Genomic DNA, 22,700 nt, shown 5'->3' with positions numbered 1-22,700 from the left:
AAATGTATCTCATTCCTCCCTCGATAGGCTCCTTCTAATCTTAACAGGTTGAAAATCTCTCCACTGTTTAAAAGGCCTCATCTTGCTACCCAAAGGAAAACAAATTCTCAAAACGTCAACAGCCTCAGTTACTTCACAAATACCCAACATTTTAATAGCAGGAGATTATGTTGGAATAATCAGAAAATAAAACTTAGAACTGACATTTAATTTTGAGACTACTCACCCCTCCTGGCTTACAGTTGTAATAGCGATGCTTGGGAGTGTCGTCAAAGGTAGCGTGGTAGGTCTGGAAATGCCATCTCCCTCGGGAGTCCTTGCCCTCTCACTCTGTCTTTGGGACAGGGGCGGTAACTGTAAGTTTCCTGAGCAACACCTTCTCCCTCTCCAGAGGTCGATCCCAAGTGTGTTACTGGAAGAACTGTAGGATTTACTCAAGCTACATTCAAGATAATCTTTCACATTCTGAAGGAACCACAGGGAGAGAAAAAAGAAGAAAAAGAGAATGAAATTCAAATGTCTAAAATGATGCACAGTGGAGTGAAATAACAACCTAAATGATCCAGCTGTCACTCATAAAGTCCTGATTCGTGATCTCACAATCAGAATCTAACACTCACATTAAAAGCTTAAGAGAAAACAAGAAGTGGGCAGGCTGGCTAACTTTCAAACTTTTGGAATAAACTATCAGTTGCACATTCTTGGTGATTTTTAGGACAGTAGGTAATATTTACCAGTTATAGCATGTGGATCAGAGGGCTTTCTATCTACTTTCTCTCTCTTAAATTTTTATTTCTTTTTTCCTTTCTTTCTCATTTTATTTTAACTTGTTAAAATGAAAACCTATCATTGAATATATATTGGAAATCAATGTTATCATTCTGCAACTCAGGAGAAAACCACGTTAGCTAAGGCATACCCTTTCTTGCTTAGGGTTTTAAAGTAAAAATATTTTCTATCCCAGGACAGAAAGATCTTGATAATTATGGAGAACTGACTTATTCCTGTTCCCATAAAAGGTTTTCTCAGAGTTGAGATTTCTTTTTCTTTCTTTCCTTTTGTCTTTCTTTCCTTTCTTTCTTGCTTTCTTTCTTTCTTTCTTTTTTTTTTTTAGTAAAATTATGTAAGAGCTCAGAGAAAGAAGAGTATACTTTATCCAGCCCTGAACTGAACTGCATGTGTTCAGTACATGCCCTAATGCTGACATAAATGAAGTACTTGTGAGAAGATAAAGACATTGTGCTATAACCACTGATAAGAGTCACTCGTCCTCCCTACATCTCTTGGTGACTGTAGGTCCTGGCACTGTTGGGAGTAGGAGCCCCAAATGAGCTACTCCCTGATGTATCATTCATACCAGCTCAAAGACAGAAAATGTCATAGCAATGCAAATACCCATGGATAGCAACTTGGAGCTCAGAAGCTGCAACCATCACTCTCTTATCTTAACATGGAATAATGGAGTCCTATCACCAGACCAAGGTGTCTCACCTGAACATCATTCTGTGGCCCTAAAAAGGCAGGTTCTTCCCTGCTAGCCTTTCAGAATAGAGTTAGGAAAACCCAGGAATATATCTCCAAAGGCTTAAACAAACAAAAGTTCTTTATCTCCCATTCCACTCATCCCTATCATAGTTCATACAACAACTAACTCGAGTTTCAAGGTCTATCTTGATTGGTGCAACAAATATTTGTTGCATACCCATTATAGTTTTACACTGAGCTACTTAAGAAGGATACAACAGCAAATGGAAGCATAGTATCTATGCTCACAGAAACCTATATTCTAGTGATTTATGCTTATCTGATCCACACAAAACCACCTTTTGATGAAGGAAATTTGGGTATGAATAGGTCTGACAGTTTTCAGGGGCCCGACCCTCTACTTGAAATGGGATACCACCCCCATTTTCTTGTGCTTGACAGGAATACCATTTATTTAAAATTTAGTAGGACCACAATTCAACAAGAAGACAAAATATAATTTTCCAGAGTTTAAAATATTCTGGGATGTGGTCAGCATTTCACTATTTACTAACCAGTTATGTTAAATTCATTGTAGGCCTAGCACTTAGTGTAGTTACTGTGTGTGTATGTGTGTGTGTGTGTGTGTGTATGTTTTACAAATTAGAGGCTGAGGGGAAAGCTTGGTTTATATAAGGTTTTGTTTGGTTGTTTTTTTTTTTTTTCCTGAAAAGGCATAAAGAGAAGTTCCTGAAACAGAATACACAAAGTCTTCCTGAAAAGACTCAAGAACAAACTAAAAGCCAGAACTCCTGACTATAAATCAGTCTTATTCCAAATATTCATGTAAAGAAAGTACTGGTTATCTGGAAGCAATTCATAAGTATATACATTACCTGCTATGCAAGGGCATTTGTACCAGAGAACAGAAATAAGGACATTATTTAGTTAAACCACCAACCACTAGAGTCTCCTAATAAAGTTATTGGATAGTTTTCCCTTTTAGAAAAGGAAAAGTATTTTCAACTAGGTTTAATTGTAGTAAATGAACTAAATGGGTGCTTGTTTTATACTTGTTATTTGAAAGGTAACAAAGTCATACCTACCACAAAATGTATCCCACACTGACTTGCTAACAGGCTCAAATTTATGAATTTGAAGTCATTCCTTGAGTTAAAATAATTTGTTTTAAAAGACCCCAGTTAATGTTCCTGTGTCATTCATCATATAAAGTCTCCTATTAAAGTTATTTGTGTACTGTAATTATACAAACACAATAGTCATGGTTATGCATTTGCTTATTCTGACAGAGACAAACATAGTATTTTACATGCAGTAAAGACCTTTGCACATGTTGTTCCCTTTACCAGAAATGTTCTTCCCTCTGATCTTCAGAGGGCTCACACCTTCACAGCCCACATGGCCTCTCTGTCCGTACATCATCTTCTCCCGTTATTCCTCCATAAACATTCTATTCTCACCATCCAAGCATTCTTTGCCTGCTGACCAACTTCACTTTCCTGTATAGCTCTTATCATAGCTGAGATTATGTTATAATCTATCCATTGATTTCTCCACGCCTCTCTGGAATATAAGCTTCAAAGGGACATTAACACTATGCTCTTGAACCTAACAAGTGTTTGGCAGATAACAGGTGCTAAATTAAATGACTATTTAAATCACTAAATAAATGTTTGCTGAATTAAAATAAATACAAATATGATAAAATATTTTTGACTTAAGGGTGAAAACTTATTTCAAGAGTGTGGTATATAAAATGTAAAACTGCGAAGTTGCTCTTGTTGTGAGGGAAGAAATAGTGTGTGTTAACATTCAGGATAAGCTTTGTACTCGAAGAGTTGAGGCGCATAGTGAAAAGTGCCAGGTCATCATTGTCCACTAGAAATAAGGTGTAAGCCACAAATGGGAGCCAAGTGTATAATTTTAAATTTTCTAGTAGCCACATTAAAAAAATAAAAAAGAAATAGCCGCAATCACTTTTTTTTAGTATAGTTGACATATAATGTTACGTTATTTTCAGATGCAGGTGAAATTACTTTTAATAGTATACTTTACTTAAACTAGTATACCCTGAATATCATCATTTCAAAATGTAATCTATATAAAAAATTATTAATGAATTAATGAATTTTTTTACATTCTTTTATATTTATACTATTATATATTCAAAATCCAAGATCTATTGTTACACTTACAGCACATTGCCATTCAGACTGGTGGTTAAGAGTCATATGTGGCTAGTGCATGTTGGACACTGCAAATTAGGTAATAATTATCCACTCTGGTAGGTTTAATATTCTTTGAATGTGCTTTTCTTTTTTGCACGTTCTTGTATGCAACAATCTCCATCTTTTGTCTTTTGACTGTGGCAACTGACTGCCTCAAGGGAGGATTGGGATTATTACTGTAAGGAAAGAATCATTGTCCATCTTTTATAGACAGAATGCATTGCTTTGTTTTATTCTTCCAAAAAATAGAATCTTGGAGCACACAGTATACAAATAGTATTAAAAGACAATCCCAAGGTGGGTTTTTTTGTGTGTTTTTATTTGTTTTTAAGGAAAATGATTTCTGAACTCCCAAAGTGTCCCTTTAGATGTCCAGAGTAGAGCATGGAAGTCTGAACATCACTTTTTACCATGGGTACTGAGAACTTAGAATATGAGTTAAGGGAAGTTCCCTTGTAGTCAAGGAGCAGAGAAGGGGGAAATAAAGAAAGGAAATATTATCACAGGTGATGAAACTAGAACACTAACCAAGAGTAGAAATTGCAATGGTGAAAAGGTATGTTTTGGTGGGCAAGAGCCTTACAGCGCAGCTAAGTCTCCTTCTGCACCTGTGGGTCCAAGAAGTTCCCACAAGCACCTATAGGGACACAGAAAGAAGCTGAGAATTAGCTTCTGCTTGCCTGCTATGGGATTTGCTTCAACATGTGGCAAAGGGACCAGAAGTCCATGGGGTAAGCAGCCCCAAGGTAAGTGTAGGACAGAAAGCAAAGCTTTTAAACAAACAGAGTCCCCGCTGAGAGGAGTTCACACAGTGGGGGAGAAGGTCAAACTCACAGTGCACTAAGAAGGTATACTGCTCACGCTGAAAGCAGTCATCACTTCATACACCTGTCACATGCTTAATCAGCAATGGACCAAGGACAGAGACTTGACACCCAAGACCTGGGAAAATGAGCTGTTCCTCAACTGAACAATAGTGGATGTTAGTGGAAAGGGGACCATACAAGACAAGGACAATACCGCACATCTTTTACCATAATGTTAATTAATGCTAAGTCCCTTTGCCCAATGCCATGGGCAAGGGAAGAAGTAAGAACGGGGAGAAATCCTGAAAGACAGGGCATTTACCCAAAAGACAGACTTTTACAGTAATTGGCAGATTCAAGTTCCTTCCAGCCCGTCCCCCATCTGTTGAAACAGGAGCTTAACCACAAGACGAGGTATTACAGAAAGCAAGGAAAAATACTTTTTTTCCTACCTCCCTCGTTTCCTTCTGCACATCATATTAGTCGGCATATGAATTTTAACTCAATTACAATCAGAAACTGAGTAAAACCTGGACAATTAAAGTCACACTAACAGGAGACTGGGCAATTGAAAGCAAAGGAGATAATTAATCTCAGCCGCCCATGATGCAAAGTTATGAAATGGTAAGTTTACAGACTTCTTCAGATAACCTGGAGCAGGGTTTCTGAAAGAATGAATGTATCTAGTCACCCTGGGATCTTGTTAAAATACAGTCTGATTTGTTGGTCTAAGATGTGGCTTAAGACTCTGCATTTCTAATAAACACCCAGGCAATGCTAATGCCACTGCTCTGAGGATCACATTTGAGTAGCCAAGATCTACAGGATGCATACATCACAGGCTTCTTACAAGCAGTTGTCAAAGACCCCACCATAAGAGGTGACTCTCAAAGATTAGCTGTGCCTGAGTAATGATGGGTAAGAAAGTCATCAGGAAACTGATCATGCAAGCAGTGTAGAAAGAGGAGTTTGCAAGAGTTGGAATGTAGGCATCCATCAGAGATTGGGGGTTTTGTGAATTCAACCATGAAGCTGAGCCCATCTCCAAGCTGCAGAGAGGGCAGTGTTCCTGTTGTCTACTTTGCAGAATTCTGGGACCAGGTGCTGGCAATGCCTGGGTCACAGGAATAATTAGTGACAAATTGGTGCTGTTAAACAGCCTAGCCTGCCCTTTGAATAAAATTATAGACTGACTTCATTGAGCAGACAAAAAGTGGATAGAATCGAGCAACTCTGACTTTTAGAACTTACATCATCAGCCGTCACTGCCATCACACTCCTGCTTTTCTTCATTATAGAGGTGAAAAATATCCCCTCTTAGAATGTCTCTTATTCGGCACAGTTTTGCTGACAATTTTTAAGACCTACAGGGAAAAAAAAAAGAGATACACACACACAAAAAGAGCTCAGTACCCTTAGTTGAAGACAAATAACGTGGCTTATTTGTATTCTCCAAACTAACTTTTGAGTACATATAATGTATGTGTGTAAGTAAATATCATAATTTTCCAAGCCAATTAATCTGAAATGTGGAAAAAGAGGTTCACAAAATACAAAAATCCAAGAAATCAGTGCAAAGCTTCTCAGAAGGAGAGAAAAGAATAGAGGGTAACACTTAGGCTACCAAATAATCCATGATCATTAAGAATATAGAAATAATATGTGTTTGTGAAGGGCTTTATACTTTCTCATACAATGTTTCATTTAACCTCCATAACAATCTGTGGGATTATTTTCATTTTTTTCCTAATGAGGGAACAAATGATCAGAAAAATAATTGAGCCAAGGTAACACAGCTTAAAATGTGGCAGATTTAGAATTTAAGGAACATAAGGCTTTGATATTACGGTCAAAAAAAGAAAAGGAAAGAAAAACAAACCAATACAGAAAATATACATGACAAAAAAATATCTTAATTTCAATTTTACCATCAGTTTAAACCTCTCATATTTATAAACACATAAGCAAGTATTTACCACAGAAAATTTTAGCAATGGATAGTTAGAGCTACAAGTCCCTGGTTTAAATCACACAAACCTGGCCATTTGGAAGAAACACTGTAGTTTATGATATTTGTTTTGTGTAGATCATTAAGCCACTTCAGAAACAAAGAACCTCAATAACATTATCAAAATTTAAGGGTACACCCTGGTTTTGCAACTCCAAAGAAAAACTAACCTCTCATTTTGAAAACCCAGTCTTTCAAAAAAGGCCCCAATTTAAAGTTCAGGCATTCAAAAGTCTATAAGAGAATATAAAGAATTCTGTTTGCAGAATTGAACTGGAAAAGATACACTATAGAAATCACTGAATCCAAGAAGCGTTAGTCCATATGGTGGTCTTTCAAAATCTTGGTAAAAAAAAATGTCCCGCATCATTGCTGACTTCAAGAAGCTCCTACATTTTTTCACTCTGTACATTTAAACTCTTAATACATGCCTGATTGAAAAGTCTGCTTCTCGAACATGAAGATATATATAGATTAAGAGCGTGATGGAATTGTAGCTATGTGACTAGGAATACTAAGTAGTGGCATTGTACCATCACCCAGGAAACCAGGGTTGAATTTCTAACACATAATTTGACTATATTATGCAGAAGTCGGCAGCAGAAGTGACAGAGTGGATAAGAGAGTGGGGGAAGGAGAAACTTTGCCTTTGTAAGTGTTCTGGGAGAGAATCCCATAGGTTTTTCAGGGGGTTGATTCAATATGCCAAGGAAAAGTATTTCCTCACATACACCAAGGAATTATTGCAGTTATTGAACTTATAGAATGCTGGCCAAACAGGAGTAGCCAGAATTTAGAGCTTTTACTCAAAGGTTCCTTGACACATAACAAAAGTAGACAAATAACAAACATACTTTATCACAGAGTGATCTTTAATCTCAAGTGCTTCTATAAGGTAGAATCCAGAAAAAATAAAAGCTTATACTCCTAAGTTTAAAAAAAAAGCAAGATTCAAGATTTAAGTTTTATATTCAGGATACAGAATTAGATGTACCCAATTATTATAATTCTGTAAAAATAAAAGCATAGAAAAATACTAAAGTAAAGCTGTGTAAAATGGTGACAGTAGACATCATGGAAGGGTTATAAGGTTTTTCTTTCCTTTCCATATTTCCCAAATTTTTTGTGATGTATTATTTTATGATCCAAAAATTGATTTTATACATACTTTATATATTATATATAGTATATATTATAATATGCACTATATAATAATATATGTCATATATATTAACATGTATTTTATATATACACATAAAATAAGAACCCACAAAATACATAAGAATATTAACTTATTTTTAAAGTTATTTTATTTCTACAAAACTTACTGTGCCATATATTTGGGGGGACACCTTATGGGGAGGTAAAGGATATCTACTTATCTGGGATGAAGAAACTAAGAAACAGTGATAGGCTAGGATCTGGTAAGTCTTAGGCTGTAGGTAGTTGATAAATTACGTGGTCTCTTAAATATCTATTTGGAAAGTGTCAACTGAATTTTCACAGTTAACAAAATACATGCAGTATCATGTCATACCATGGTGCAAAATGAAACACACATGACTGTAAGTTTAGCATCTGGACTGTCAAGATGCAAATGTTATTTGCAGTCAATTTCAAAACAAAATCATAATTAGTAGAGTGTGGGTCTGGAAAGAAAATAAGAATACCAAAGTGATCTCTAACAAGTTGCTTCACATACTAAATCAGTAGGAAAAATCTATGAAGCAAAATTTACTTTCTATCCTACATCCATTTTGCTTGATAGGAATTGCACTTAAAAATAGGTGCAACTGGAGTAGAAATCTCCAGGCTATCTTCAGCAGGCAGGGACAATGAACAAGTTTCCCCAGCAGAAATGAAGACCTTAACTATACCTTCTCAGACTTGTGCAAAGTATGACAGAATCCAAATGAAGCTAAGTGTGTACTTAGGTTGCTTCCATATCTTGGCTATTGTAAATAAAGCTGCAATAGGGGCACCTGGGTGACTCAGTTGGTTAAGTGTCTAACTCGATTTCATCTCAGCTCAAGATTTTGTGGTTCGTTGAGTTTGAGCCCCGCATTGGGCTCTATGCCTGCTTGGGATTCTGTCTCTCCCACTCTCTTTGCCCCTTCCCTGCTTGCTCTCTCTCTCTCTCAAAATAAATAAATAAACATTTAAAAAAATAATAATGCTGTAATAAACATAGGGTCCACTGATAGACAAATGAATAAGGAAGATGTGGTGTATATAGATGATAGAATATTATGCAGCCATTTAAAAAAGGGTTAGATCTTGCCATTCGCAACAACATGGACGGACCTGGAGGGTATTACGCTAAGTGAGATAAGTCACACTGAGAAAGACAAAGCCATATGATTTCACTCTTGTGTGGAATCTAAAAAACAAAACAAATGAATAAAAAAACAAGTAGAATTAGATCTATAAGTACAGAGAACAAACCAACGGTTGCCCAAGAGAAGAAGGGTGCAGGAATGGGTACAACGGGTGAAGGGGAGTGGGAGATATAGGATTTCAGGTATGAAATGAATAAGTCATGGGAACAAAGACACAGCATAGAATATATAGTCAATGATATTGTAATAGCATTGTATGTGTGACAGCTACACTTAAAGTGAGATAGCATAACATATAGAGAAGTTGAATCACTATGTTGTACACATGAAGCTAATGTAACATCGTGTATCAACTATACTCAAATAAAATAATGATTTTTAAAAAATGAAGCTCAGGGATACCTGGGTGGTTCAGTCAGTTGAGCATCCAACTCTTGATTTCGGCTCAGGTCATGATCCCAGCGTCATGGGATCAAACCCACTCTGGGCTCTGCACTGAGGATGGAGCCTGCTTAAGATTCTCTCTCTCTCCCTCTGCTCCTCTCCCCCACTGGCTCTCTCTCTCTAAAATAAATCTAATAAAGAAATGGAAAGGAAGGAAGGAAGGAAGGAAGGAAGGAAGGAAGGAAGGAAGCTCAAAGCAAATATGGCCCTCAAAAATTCTACTTTGAAAGGAAAAATTTACACATATTAAATGTGTACTTAGTACATAGTAGTTGTTCAAAAATATTTGTAAAGCTAATAAATCAAAGAATATAATTGAACGCTAAAGTCATACGTGTAAATAAAACTCTTCTTTGAAATAAAGAAATAGTTGGTGTTGGGTTTCAGGGAAGGCTTTGGGAAGGAAATGAGGATTCTTTTTAGCCCTAAATAACAAGTAGAATTTGTCAATTCTGGGGATAATTAAGAACAACATGGTGTGCAAAAATATGGAAAGGAATTTAGTATACTAAGGGTGTGAAAGATGCCATGCTAAGGAAATTTATGACAGGAAGAAAAACAAAATGTTCCAGGGTAACATCAGTAGATCATCTGGCAAGCAAGAGTACTTTTAAGAGGTCTAAGCCATGGAAATAAATTTATATTTTATGACACTTTGAGTGTGAGAGCTTATTGGATACATTTATGTGCCTCTAACTGAGAGGATGACCTGGTTAGGAAAAAGCAGGATCTCAAGTTACAAGGCAGTTTTCCAAATGTTATATATTAAAAATATTTTACTTTTATATTCAGAAATAAAATACAATATCTGTTATATAAAACAAGAAAAACTAGAAGAGAGATGTTTTCTGGATACTCTTCATTTTCCAATCGAGATTCACCCCTCCACCTTTTCCATCCTGTGCTCTTGGAGGCTGGTGCTCTGGGACTATTGTCCATGGGCTCTCTAGCCCTCTGGCTCCCAGGTGTGTTCAGCCAATGGGAAGCAGAGGCAGTAGATGGGAGGCAAGAAGAAAGAGGGATTTCTCCTGCTGGCTATGGCGTAGCACTGGCTACAGTCTTCTACCCTACATCACAGCTCTGTAGGCACCTGTCTTCTAAGTTCCCTTGGTTCCATTAACTACTATTTCCACTTGACCTTCAGATGTAGGACTGTGGCTAGCCTTGTGGTGCTTCATCCTTGCCTGTCTGCTTATTCTCAGCCCTGACCACATAGTAAATAGTATGTAAATAGTACCTCCATTAAATAGATCTCTCTTTCATCCCATTGAAAGTGCAATCTATTTCCTGCTAGGACCCTGACAACAGATTTAATCCAAAAACTTTACAAAGCTAGAGGGCAATTTTAAAATATGCCTCCTCAGTGCCTAGTACAGTGATGAACACAAAGCAAGTTCTCAATAAATAATTGCTCAAAGAATGAATGAGTAAATGGGAGTTCTAAAATGGCTTTCTGGGGGCGCCTGGGTGGCTCGGTCGGTTAAGCGGCCGACTTCAGCTCAGGTCATGATCTCGCGGTCCGTGAGTTTGAGCCCTGCATCGGGCTCTGTGCTGACAGCTCAGAGCCTGGAGCCTGTTTCAGATTCTGTGTCTCCCTCTCTCTGACCCTCCCCTATTCATGCTCTGTCCCTCCCTGTCTCAAAAATAAATAAAACATTAAAAAAAATAAAAATAATAATAAAATGGCTTTATGGCTTTTAGAAAGGTCAGCAGGCATTATCTCAAGTGGCTTTTGTGGGGCAGAAATACTTTTATGTCATTACTCTTTTTTTTTAAGTTTATGTTTATTTATTTTGAGAGAGAGGGAGAGAGAACAAGCAGGGGAGGGGCAGAGAGAGAGGGAAACCGAATCCAAGCAGGCTCCACACTGTCAGCACAGAGCCCGATGTGGGGCTTGAACACATGAACTGTGAAATCATGACCTGAGCCGAAACCAAGAGTCAGATGTTTAACAGACTGAGTCACCCAGGCACTCCTGGCATCACTCTTTGATGGTAATAGTGATTCTATTTGGGAGATCTGAGAAATGTTGTAATATGTTAATATTATACTATTTTATAGTATTATAGTATTATTATATAATAGCACATAATATAATTTAACACATTATATATAATATATATTTTATACCCGGGCGCCTGGGTGGCTCAGGTCATGATCTCACAGCTCCTGGGTTCAAGCCCCATGTCAGGCTCTGTGCTGACAGCTCGGAGCCTGGATCCTGCTTCGGATCTGTGTCTCCCTCTCTCTCTGCCCCTAACCCACTTGCATTCTGTCTCTGTCTTTCTCAAATGTAAATAAACATTTTTTCTAATTTTAAAAATAATATTTATTTTATACAATTATATGTAATATATATAATAAATTTTATACATTATATATTATATAATACAAATTACATATTATACACACACACACACACACACACAATACATATACATAGGAGAATAGGGGTTGTACAAACCATTTTATTGCTGATTGTTAGTGTCAGTTGCCTTTCATTTAGGCTCACATAGATTGAGAAGCTATGCCAGTTTAAGCAAATACATGATTTCAAATATGTCTCATAAGAGCAGCCAACCAAATGAAATGGGCACAAGAATAATGACAGGTGAGGAAATCAAGTCTTGGAACAGCAATGAAGTAGGCCCAAAGTCACACTCATGTTGGTTCAGACCAGAAAATTTTGCTTCTAAAACCAAGCCTTAACCTATCCCTATGCAGCTGATTGGGTCTTATTCACATCTTTTCAAGGTAGACGTGAATGAAATGATTTTTATTTCATTTCTGATGATGGAAATACAAGTTAAGTTGATCAGTTTTCTGGAACCATGCTCCCTGATCATGTAAGGACAAAAAGAAATACTTTTTAAAAGATACTGAAGTTTTTAACTGCCTCCAATTTAAGGCAAATGTAGATAAGAAGTCAAGTTCTCTTAATTTGAGATTATTCTTCCATTACCCATTATTCTTCCTACCAATGAGTAGGAAAGGTCCTACTCATTGAGTTTGTTCTCAATACATAGAATACCATATGTTTTATTAAAACAAAATATTTCTAAGAATTTCTAAGGTGATGAGTAAGTATGATGACTATAAATTCCACTTCTGGCACATTTTAATAGATTTCCTATGGTTTTTGTATTTTACCACCTAAAAGATGCTTTTAAACATATACTATTCTTTCATAACATTCTCTTATGTTCAAGATTACAGTGTTCATATAATTTCACCTTTCCTTCTTTCTCCTTTCTCCACAGAGATTTGAAAGCTAAAATGAGGAGAAGGACGCTGGCCGCTATAGCACTAGTGTGAATTTCTCTTTTCATAGGTTATAGCTATTGATACTAGTAATCCCTTGCTGATAAAAATTTCAATGAATAATGGTAATCACTCTAAAAGCCTACATCATGGATACATGCTAGGCCAAACCATGAAGAAATGAGAAAAATAAGAGTAATATTTAGACTTTTTAAGCAAGCTTTTTTTTCCAATTTAAAGATTGCCCTTTATGCTGAGATGTTGTTCAAAAAGTTTGGTTTTGATTTCTGTGTAACTGATTCATTGAACATTCTGAACTCAGTAGAGCCCAGATACATCATGGCTTTAATTTTTCTCTAACCACTGCTTTCCATCTGCAATGTCACATCCATTTCCTCTTCCTTAACATCAGTTCAGACTGAGTCCATTATTGCAACTCATAACTGCTTTAAATCACATCTCCTTCTCCTTTCCTTGCTCAATGGCCAGGCCCTGTGGAGCCACTTCAGTGGCCAGTGTTTAGGAATTGGAGTGTGAAGATGGAATGGTCTACTCTTTTATTCCTCTTCCCTCCCCACTCTTGAGGTTCCAATTTCTTTCACATTGCAGCAGAGAAGAATTAATTAAAAGGAGAAAAAGTCTTTTTACTTAGCAGAGCATTTAGTTATAGTCTGTCATTGCACTCAAGTGCTGAATGAAGTACTGACAAGATGGCTAAGGCCACAGTGCACTTGATCCAGAATAAGCTCCAGCATCCTTGTGGCACCAAATGGTGAGGGCATAGGGTGCTCTGCTGCGATCTCTTCCTCCTGCCCAGCTGTCTCTCCCCATTTCTCTTTCTCTCTTGCTCAAGAAGTCACATAGAGCAGATCAGAATGTATTCTGCATAAGTGACCAATGGAGAAATGAGATACTACGTCAGTCACTTATTAATGTCTTTCAGCCCCAAGCCAATCATTCTAAAAATCTGTTCTGTAATGCTGGGGCTGAGACTTTGCAAACTACATTTATACATTCTCTTCACAGCTGGCTTCCTTTAAGTGCTGACAATGGGAGTCACTAGTAGGAGGATGGAAGAAAATTGGAGAAAAGAGACTTTCTTCCTCATTCCAAGAGTAGAGACTACTTTGGCACTCCCTTCTGGCAGACCCAGAACCACTGGCACAATACCCCCCATCAAATATCTACTCACTCTTCAGAGTGACCCCTTGGTGGTTCTAGCTCCTATGGGAGTGAACCCTCTTTTGCATGCCTAGATCTCATAACACCATTTCCCCCCTTGACTAGGAATGGAGGCTGCTTCACTATTCTTTGGGTTACCTGGCTGACCCCTTTTGTTCATCATCCAATACTGTGTAATCAGTTTCTTGTATTAAATCCCTTTTGTTTTGTTTTTCTAATTAGAATCTAAGGGATACAGAAGCTAAGCTTCCTTTTATGGAAGATATCCCTGATTTCTACAAGTAGGTTTTCATCTTCAGTAGGCCAATAACACTTCTCCAAAACTTCTCCACATCCATCCTTTCCCCACCCAGACTGGTTATATGAGCACTGGGAGGTTGTTGGAGTAATGGTAGGTATCAGAACCCATCTGCTACCTGTCTCAAGGAGTTGACTGACCACTTTTGTATATAGTTCTCCATAGAGAATGTCAAATATTTTGATGGCTTTAGTCCTCTATTTTGGATTATAGTTGCCATTTGTAGATTAACAGTAAAAGCACTACTCATCATTCTTTCAGATGTTAAAATTTCTTTCCATGAAATGACGATAATGTAATAGGGCAAAAGCATTTCTTTCTTTTGTTTCTCAATGGCCTCACCTAAGAAAAATTAAACTTTGGCAACTCTATCAGTCTCCTAATTCTTTGAAATTTTTACTGACTCATAAAGTACAAATATCTAAGATCCTTTGTACTAAACCAATTAGTGTTTGAATTTTTGAAAATAACCAGCATAAAGTCTAGCATCTAATGTAGTATGCATTTGGGGAAGAAATGCTGGACAAAGAGGAGTCTGAATTTTTATCTCCTTCCAGACACCCATAACCACCTCACTATAGTAATCCACTGTGAAAATTAATAAAGGGAAACCTCAGTAAAAAGGAGCTAGGAGGCCAAAGTGGAAACATATCACTCAAATGTCAATTATAGGAAGATTGTCAATTATAGACTCCAACAGAAGAATTATTACCAAGAAAGAATCATTAATTACAAGTTCCCATAGGGAAAGATGTGCATTTCATCTCCTATAAGAAACTGGCTACCCCTGCAACTCATCCAGTGAGAAACAGCCTTAACTCCTGCTTTTCTCCAATGGACTTGCATTTAAAACAACCCCTCCCAACTTCCTCCTTTGTCTCCATAAAATAACATTCCTCTCCCTTGTTTGACTTGCTTATGGTTTTGCCATAGCTTGCATGTCCTGAATTGCAGCTCTGCCTAGCTCTGGGCCTTTGATGTCTTCAATCATCAAGAGGTTGCATTATAATTATCCATAAACTTTATGAATCTAATGAAATTCTAGGAAACTAGTGGAAGAAAACAAAACCTATAAAAATAAATTCTCTAGAGTCAACAAATAGATTAAAATTTCCAGAATTCATACATAAAGAATAAAGTATACATACATACATAAAGTATAAAACTAATCTCTTGAGTCTGTATCTACTGGTCTCATCACACTTTCAGAAACTTAGGACTACTGCACTCAATTACAATTGCTTTTGGATTTGACTATAGGGAAGATAAACAGAGGAGACAATGTGCCTCCTCTTAAAAATTGTTGTAGTGGGATGAAAATAATGGAGAGCAGACAAATTTGAGAAAAAAAAATGTGTATGTAATAAGAAAAGACATTTTCCATGTAAAACTTCTTAAGACATAAGCACCCAACAGTTAGACATAAGCATTTCTGGGAGAGAAGATCAGTTTGTTTAAATAGGCAGAAAGCATCAAGGACTTTTGAGATAGAAAGTATTAAGAATTAATATGAACTTAAATCATTAGCTTAACCTGAGAGAATAATAAGTAACAAAGAGATAATGGAATTCTTTTAATAGTCATCAGACTGCAAAGTAGCTAGGCTAAATGCTGCCCTGAGTAAAATGTGTCTCCTGAACAACCATTTAAAATCAACTTCTACTATAAAATGTGTTCTCGGTAAATTACTAATAGGATACAAACTTGAAATCAGTACACATGTTGACAGAAAAGAAAAAAATCTTAGTGTACAATTTGTTTGGATGAATGTTATTAATTTCCCACACTAACAGAACAGAGAGAAAGTGACAAACTATGCCCATGTTTCTACTTATATAAATAATGCCTTAATGGTCTTCCACAAGATGACGGCGTAGGAAGATCCTGAACTCCTCCTCGCCCAGGCACACATAAATCAACAACTACATACGGATCATATGCTTCTGAAAAATACCTAAAATCTAGATGCACCGTTTCTTCACAACAAAGGATAAAAAGACCATCCCCACAGCGTGAGGGTCTAGCTTCCAAACAGCCTGAAACTAGGAGCTACATGACTTCCTTGACTTTAAAGGGCCCACGGTCTTGTCTTCAGAAGGATGAATAAATGATTCCGCATTCTACAATACCTACGGTGTCCTTGGTATGTGTTAGGTTCACAGCACAGTGGGTTCATTAGGTGAACAAATGAGTGAAGGTCACCTCTACAGGCAAAAATTATAAGGAGAGCTTCACAGAGGAGGTAACAGTTCTTTTATAAGTACTATAACTAAAGAACAAAGAAAGAAGCCTTACTCCTCTCCCTCTATCTATTCTCCAAACTGATCTTCTAAAAATCCAGAATTCCTTATATTACTTTCCTGATCTACATTCTTCATGGCTTCTTGTTACATTTAGGATAATCCAAAACCCTAATATTACATACAAGTCCCTACAGATCTGGTCTTTTCTTTGCCTTTTCAGCCTCACCTTCTTATGTTGGCTTCCACTGGCTTCCCTACGTAATCCCGTATCACTGTGCCCTTGATCTCATTTTTCTTTAGCCAAATTGCATTTGGGGTTTATCCAACACGCCTCCCTTGCCTCAGGACTTTTTCTGCACTGTAACACTTCTTCAGTTTTGCCTGGCTAACTCATTCCTCAGACTTCAGCTTAAATATTTTTTTCCCAGAAAAGCTTTTACTGACTTACCCCGCTTGTCACAAGGTCTTGCCATGTCATTACTTTTTTCTTATTCACGGTATTTATCGTAATTATATATTTATTTTTAAGGATGCACAGTTTTGTACCACTCAGAAGCTCACAGTGAATATTGTTAGTCATTACATTCCCTGTGTCGAACGATACTTACTAAAAAATGTTTGAATAAAATATATATGCCCTATGCTTCTCCCTAAAACACTAGAAGTATGACAATCCAAAAGCAGAAGATAGGAGGCAGCAAGAGATAGAACCAGAATGCCTGGCAAACTACCAATATCACCTAACAAATAACTAATACTGATAGAATATATATTCTTACTCAGAGGTCAGGGATCCAGATCTTGGTGGGCATATGTGTAAGAATACTAATAGCTTTGTGGTAAGCACTATTCTATAGTCCCTGAATATATTACCGCATATAATCCTCACAACTAGTTTTGTCTCCATTGCACAGGTTAAGAATTCTGAAGCATTGAAAGGGTAAATGACTCGTCCAAGCACACTCATGTAGGAAAGGACAGAGACAAGATTCACACGCAGCACTGTGCCTGCAGAGTTCATGCAATTAACCATTATCCTCCACTGTCTCTTGAAAGAGGCAAACAAGCATTGTTTCTCAAAGAACAAGAGCAAATGAAGATGAGTCAGGACCATGATACAGAGGATAAGTAGGAATAAAAGTAGAATTTCAGGACAAGAAAGGAACCAGATAATTTTTTAAATAATGAAGAAAAAAAAAGATTCTATTGTTTTCAGAACATATGGAGCCTATGAAAAGCTACTCTTTTATGTAATCTCATACAGATTTAAAATAAATTGGAAAACTTAGACTATGTGTATAAAACATAACTAAAAAGGCATACTAATTTGCGTCTGTTTTCTCTTACACTTGAACAAGAATTCACAAGTATTTTCTTTTTCTGAGTTGTCTTTGCTTCAATATCTAAAATTATTTTAAGTTAATACAGAAGACTCTTGATTTTCATTCACAAGGGCTACATCCCCAGGCTTTTAAAACTTGTCCAGCAATATAATGCTTTTCAAACATGTCTCATGGGACATGTGGGAGATAGACAGGATTTTGATCAATGTCTTCTTTTTAGGCCCAAAGATCCCAGACACCAATCATCAATTTACTTGTTTTCTTTACTTGGGGAGAAGACTTAAATCATAAAGTGCAACAGTTCATTATTATTTTGAGCAAAAAAGCACACAGAACTTCTGTGTGCTCCTTTCTCAGAAATATAAATACTACATCATTATAGACTTCCTATGAGGAAAGTCCAAAAAATGAGGAATCTTACCAGTACCTCAAATGAATTAATGATATTACACTTGCTGATTTTACTGAATTAATTGGGTATTAATTCTGCCAACAATTACTGCCCACTTAGAAGCAGACACCCAATTCAGAGCCAATCTGTCCCGAACCCCCTAAGAGGTCAGGGATCCAGATCTCGGTGGGCATATGAAAAAAAAATCTCACAAGCAGAAGGCTGAAACTAATTTGGTGACACCAGAGTGCTGTGTAATATTGTTTTGATATAGCAGAAAAGAACATAAGGAAACATGTGTTATTGGTCTCCAAGTATCTTTATATTCAGAAACTGTAATTTCCTTGTTTATATTTAAATTCTTTTTTTAATTTTTATTTATTTATTTTGGGAGAGAAAGAGAGAGCATGAGCAGGGAAGGGGCAGAGAGAGGGAGAGAGAGAGAATCCCAAGCAGGCTTCGTGCTGTCAGCACAGAGCCTGACATGGGGCTCAATCCCACTAACCCTGAGATCATGACCTGAGCCAAATCAAGAGTTGGACACTCAACCAACTGAGCCACCCAGATGCCCATCTTGTTTATTTTTAAAGATGTAGAATTAGGCCTCACCCTAAGAATGGACTCACTCATGAATTTGAAAAACATTTGGCACATCTGACATATAAGAGGTCAGAGAACAGAAGAAGCAGGAATTAGAAGACAAAGACGCTTTACAGCCACAAAATCTCAATTTTTATCTATTTCACATTCTGAGGCTCTTTGAAGATTTTATTTGACAAGATGTTCTACCCCTTAAAAAGAAAAGCTTGAAAACCACTACAGTATTCCCTATGATACTCCCATAAAATGCCTTAGAACAGTGTTTTCCAAACTTTATTCAAGTACCATCTTTGTAACTTTTGCCATGTGTGATTCTCTAAACTTGCAGATGAAATAAAGAGCCCTATAAATACTGACTTGGCATTCACTTAGTGAGTAGCATAACTCATATTAAAATTCCAGTAATCTAGATTTGGTCCACAGTCTGTTTTACTATGATGCCTTCTTGTGTTGCCTCTAAATTGAAGGCTTTTGTTTTGTTTTGTTTTGTTTTTGTACTGTTTTTGGCAAAAACTTATTCATACATTAGAGAGCATGCTAACACACACACACACACACACACACACACACACACACACACACACAATGCTTCAGCACCAAGCAACTTATTTATGAATTCATATATTCATGTACTCAGGCATTCATATATGCATTCATTAATACAACAGTCATTCACTGAGCACTGCTAAGGGTACTGAGAATACACAGATGAAAAGGCAAGACCTCTGTCCTCAAAGATTGCAGAGCCTAAGTAGAGTAGAGTGAGAATGGACAGTTCATATAACTAATTATATTACAGAGGTACTTACAATGCACAGCAGCAGCACACAGGAAGGTTACAGAATTCTGTCTAGAAAGACAAGAAAAGACTTCACAGAGAAGGTAAACTTGAACCACACTCTAACACAGTAAGTAAAATTTTACCATAAGGGTAAAGGAAAACATAATTCCAAACAAAACAAGATGTTCTCTCACTGATCTTTAGCCACCAATAAGATTAGCCACCAATAAGAGCCCTATTAGTGGCTATGAGATCCTTAATAAGTCATTTGGTCCTTCCAATCTTACGCTTCTATTGATGAAAAACAATTATTTGCTATATATATTCCTATATGGCTGCAATCATATATGATCAATATTTAAATTTTTTTAACGTTTATCCATTTTTGAGAGACAGAGAGAGACAGAGCGTGAGTGGGAGATGGGCAAAGAGAAGGAGACACAGAATTTGAAGCAGATTCCAGGCTTCGAGCTATCAGCACAGAGCCCAACACGGGCCTCAAACTCACGAACCACGAGATCATAACCTGAGCTGAAGTCAAACACTTAACCAACTGAGCCACTCAGGTGCCCCTCAATCTTTTAAAAGGTTAAAATGTTGCATCCTTTTGGATGACATAAGCAGTATATTTCTGGTATTAGTGACAGGCATTTGCAGATTCTCCAGTATAAACTATATCTAATGCATCCCAGTTGTTATATAAAGGAAAGCTCTCTGAAAGTGAATTAAAAAACCTCTAGGTTGAGATTCCAACTCTGTGGTATATTTATAAAAACAGGCACAATACTTCCCATCTCACAGGGCTATTGTGAGGACTAAATGAAATAGTGAGTGGTGCCTGGAAGGGTCTTGTACATAGCAGGTCTTCATTAAATGATTTGTTGAATCACAATCCCATCAAAATACTTCCATTAAGTCTCTCTCCACCTTACCACAAAGATGCCCACTTTTAACCTCCTTCCTTTAAAAAAACATAACTAAAATAACACGACCTTATATAATTCTGCTTTAGAGCTATTTATGTCTGAATTTTCTTATTACCAAGAGAACATAACAACTGCTTCACTGGGCAAAGACAGTCTCCAGGGATCTGAGCATGGGGTCAAGATGATTCTGACAAGGTAAACATAATCATCACAAAACGATAATCTTAACATGAAGAAACAATATAATGTCTGAAATGCCATTAATCCCAAATCCTCTATAATCCATTTATGTATGATTAGAATAACAAATTCTGATTAATTATTATCTAACTGTTAATATAATATAGAACGCTTTCCCTCTATAATTAGTGAAAAAGAAGCAATATTTATTTCTCTCTTTTATCTTAAAGCTAAATAACATCTGGGTCACAAAAAGTCTTTTGGCCTTATCTGTACTTTACAGATTGTCACTATAAATGTGTCATTGTCCTAACAACAGCCAATCCAGATTAAAAAGTTTCATGGTTGTTCTATTAACTGTGTTGTAGAAATTATCCATATACAAGGGGCGCCTGGCTGGCTCAGTCAGTTGGGCGTCTGACTTCGGCTCAGGTCATGATCTCACAGCTCGTGAGTTCAAGCCCCGCATCAGGCTCTGTGCTGACAGCTCAGAGCCTGGAGCCTGCCTTGGATTCTGTGTCTCCCTCTCTCTCTCTACCCCTCCTCTGCTGATGCTCTGTCTCTGTCTCAAAAATAAATAAACATTTAAAAAATTAGAAATGATACTTATATAAAACACACACATATCATGGGAATGTAGATCCAATTTTTATAAAAACGTGAACAGACTTCAAACACAATGCAAAGTTTACACAGGTCTTCCCATTTACTTCTTAGCGAAATATTATTGATGATTTGAGGTAGTATTATTATTTTATTTTTTATCCTTGCCTGGATGATAATAAAACAAAAACCATTATCATTGTTAAGCTTATTAAATCTAAGACTATACTAAGTAAGACTGAATAGAGAGAAAAGTAGAGAAAAGTACCTCAGAGTCCATAATTTCTATCTGCAAGTTTTCCTGTTCCATTAGTTTTTAAGTGTCTTATAGGAAATGAGACAATGGTCTCAAGCCTAGATCTTATGAGACAACCATTCATTTATTTAGAGAAAAGAAAATTTTTTAAAGAAAAGAAGAGGTTAATTCTAGTATTTGACAGGCACTGCTAACAACAGAAGGCACCCAATACGGCTGCCAAAGCGCTCACCTTCTAGGGCACTGCACTGCTGAGTGGGCAGTTAATGAGCATTATGCATTATGTACAGAAGAAACTCCTGGAAGGAACTGAATAGCACAAATAAGAGGGCCTTGGTTTTATACCAGTGCATGGTTTGGAAGAATGAATAGACTTCACCAAAGAAAAACAGTTGGAAAATTAATCCAGCTAGAAGAAACATCACAGAGACATTCGGCATTACGGTATATTTGGTGAACTATATCTAGTCGGTATGGCTCCAAAGAATAGGATCTATAGGATGAAGAGTAGTAGAAAATACAACTGGGAAGATGTGTAAGATGCAGAACACGTTGGCATTTTAATGTAATGCTAAATGGTATGGACTTTATTCCACACAGAATGAAAGTAGATGTTTTTGAAGAATTATAAGCAGGGGATCAAAATGTTCAACTCTGCACTCTAGAAAATGTCTTCTTGACCCAATAAGAAAGTAATTTGAAGGGAATAGGATCTTGAAAGAAGGAGAGTAACAAGACCAAAGGATTTCTCAAAAATATTAGGAAGAAACTAAGAGACAACAGGGACAGAAACCAAGGGTGTAAGAAGCTTTAAAGAGGAGGCACAATAGACATGGTCTTATGACACAGAGAGGTCAAGAAAAATAAGGACTGAGCAGTGATTATTAAGCAGAAAAATTAGGTGGTCATTAGCGAGCTTTGAAAAGAAGAGTCTCCAGAAAGTTACAGAGGTACAAGCTTGGTTTGAGGAGGCTACAGGATGAAATTAATATCTTTAGAGACCCTAAGTACTAAAAAGATTAGAGTATATTCCCATGTACAATTCAAAATAAAAACAGCAATGCAGAGATTGCTCAGCTAGATTAGCTGAGAAGAAATAAAGTCTAAAAGAAATCATTCAAATACCAAACCCTATGACAAAAGGAAAATTTCTTTTATTCCTAAAACAAAGTCCTGACTCCATCCTCATATAAACCTCCAACAAATAACCAGCCAGGAAGAACTCACTTCACTCAGAGATGAATATGAATCACAAAAAAAAGAACACAAGATCTATGCAAGGAAGGAAGGAAGGAAGGAAGCAAGGAAGCAAGGCAGGGAGGGAGG

General features: G+C 36.9%; 1 protein-coding gene across 2 annotated transcripts in view; it reads right to left on the bottom strand.

The window, feature by feature from the left end:
* Positions 1-22,700, bottom strand: part of PDE4B (phosphodiesterase 4B) — a 522,088-nt gene that overhangs the window by 420,335 nt on the left and 79,053 nt on the right. For both annotated transcript variants that reach the window (XM_027058961.2, XM_027058960.2), the window contains exons 2-3: positions 5,771-5,883; positions 227-465 (exon numbers count right to left, since the gene is read on the bottom strand). In XM_027058961.2, the coding sequence (XP_026914762.1) occupies positions 227-465; positions 5,771-5,812 (281 nt within the window). In that variant the 5' untranslated portion in view covers positions 5,813-5,883. The remainder of the gene's footprint in view (positions 1-226; positions 466-5,770; positions 5,884-22,700) is intronic.

This window comes from Acinonyx jubatus, chromosome C1 (genome assembly GCF_027475565.1).
Source record: "Acinonyx jubatus isolate Ajub_Pintada_27869175 chromosome C1, VMU_Ajub_asm_v1.0, whole genome shotgun sequence".
Classification (NCBI taxonomy): domain Eukaryota; kingdom Metazoa; phylum Chordata; class Mammalia; order Carnivora; family Felidae; genus Acinonyx; species Acinonyx jubatus.
The sequence above is the reverse complement of the archived record's forward strand: the minus strand, read 5'-3'. Positions and strand labels throughout refer to the sequence as shown.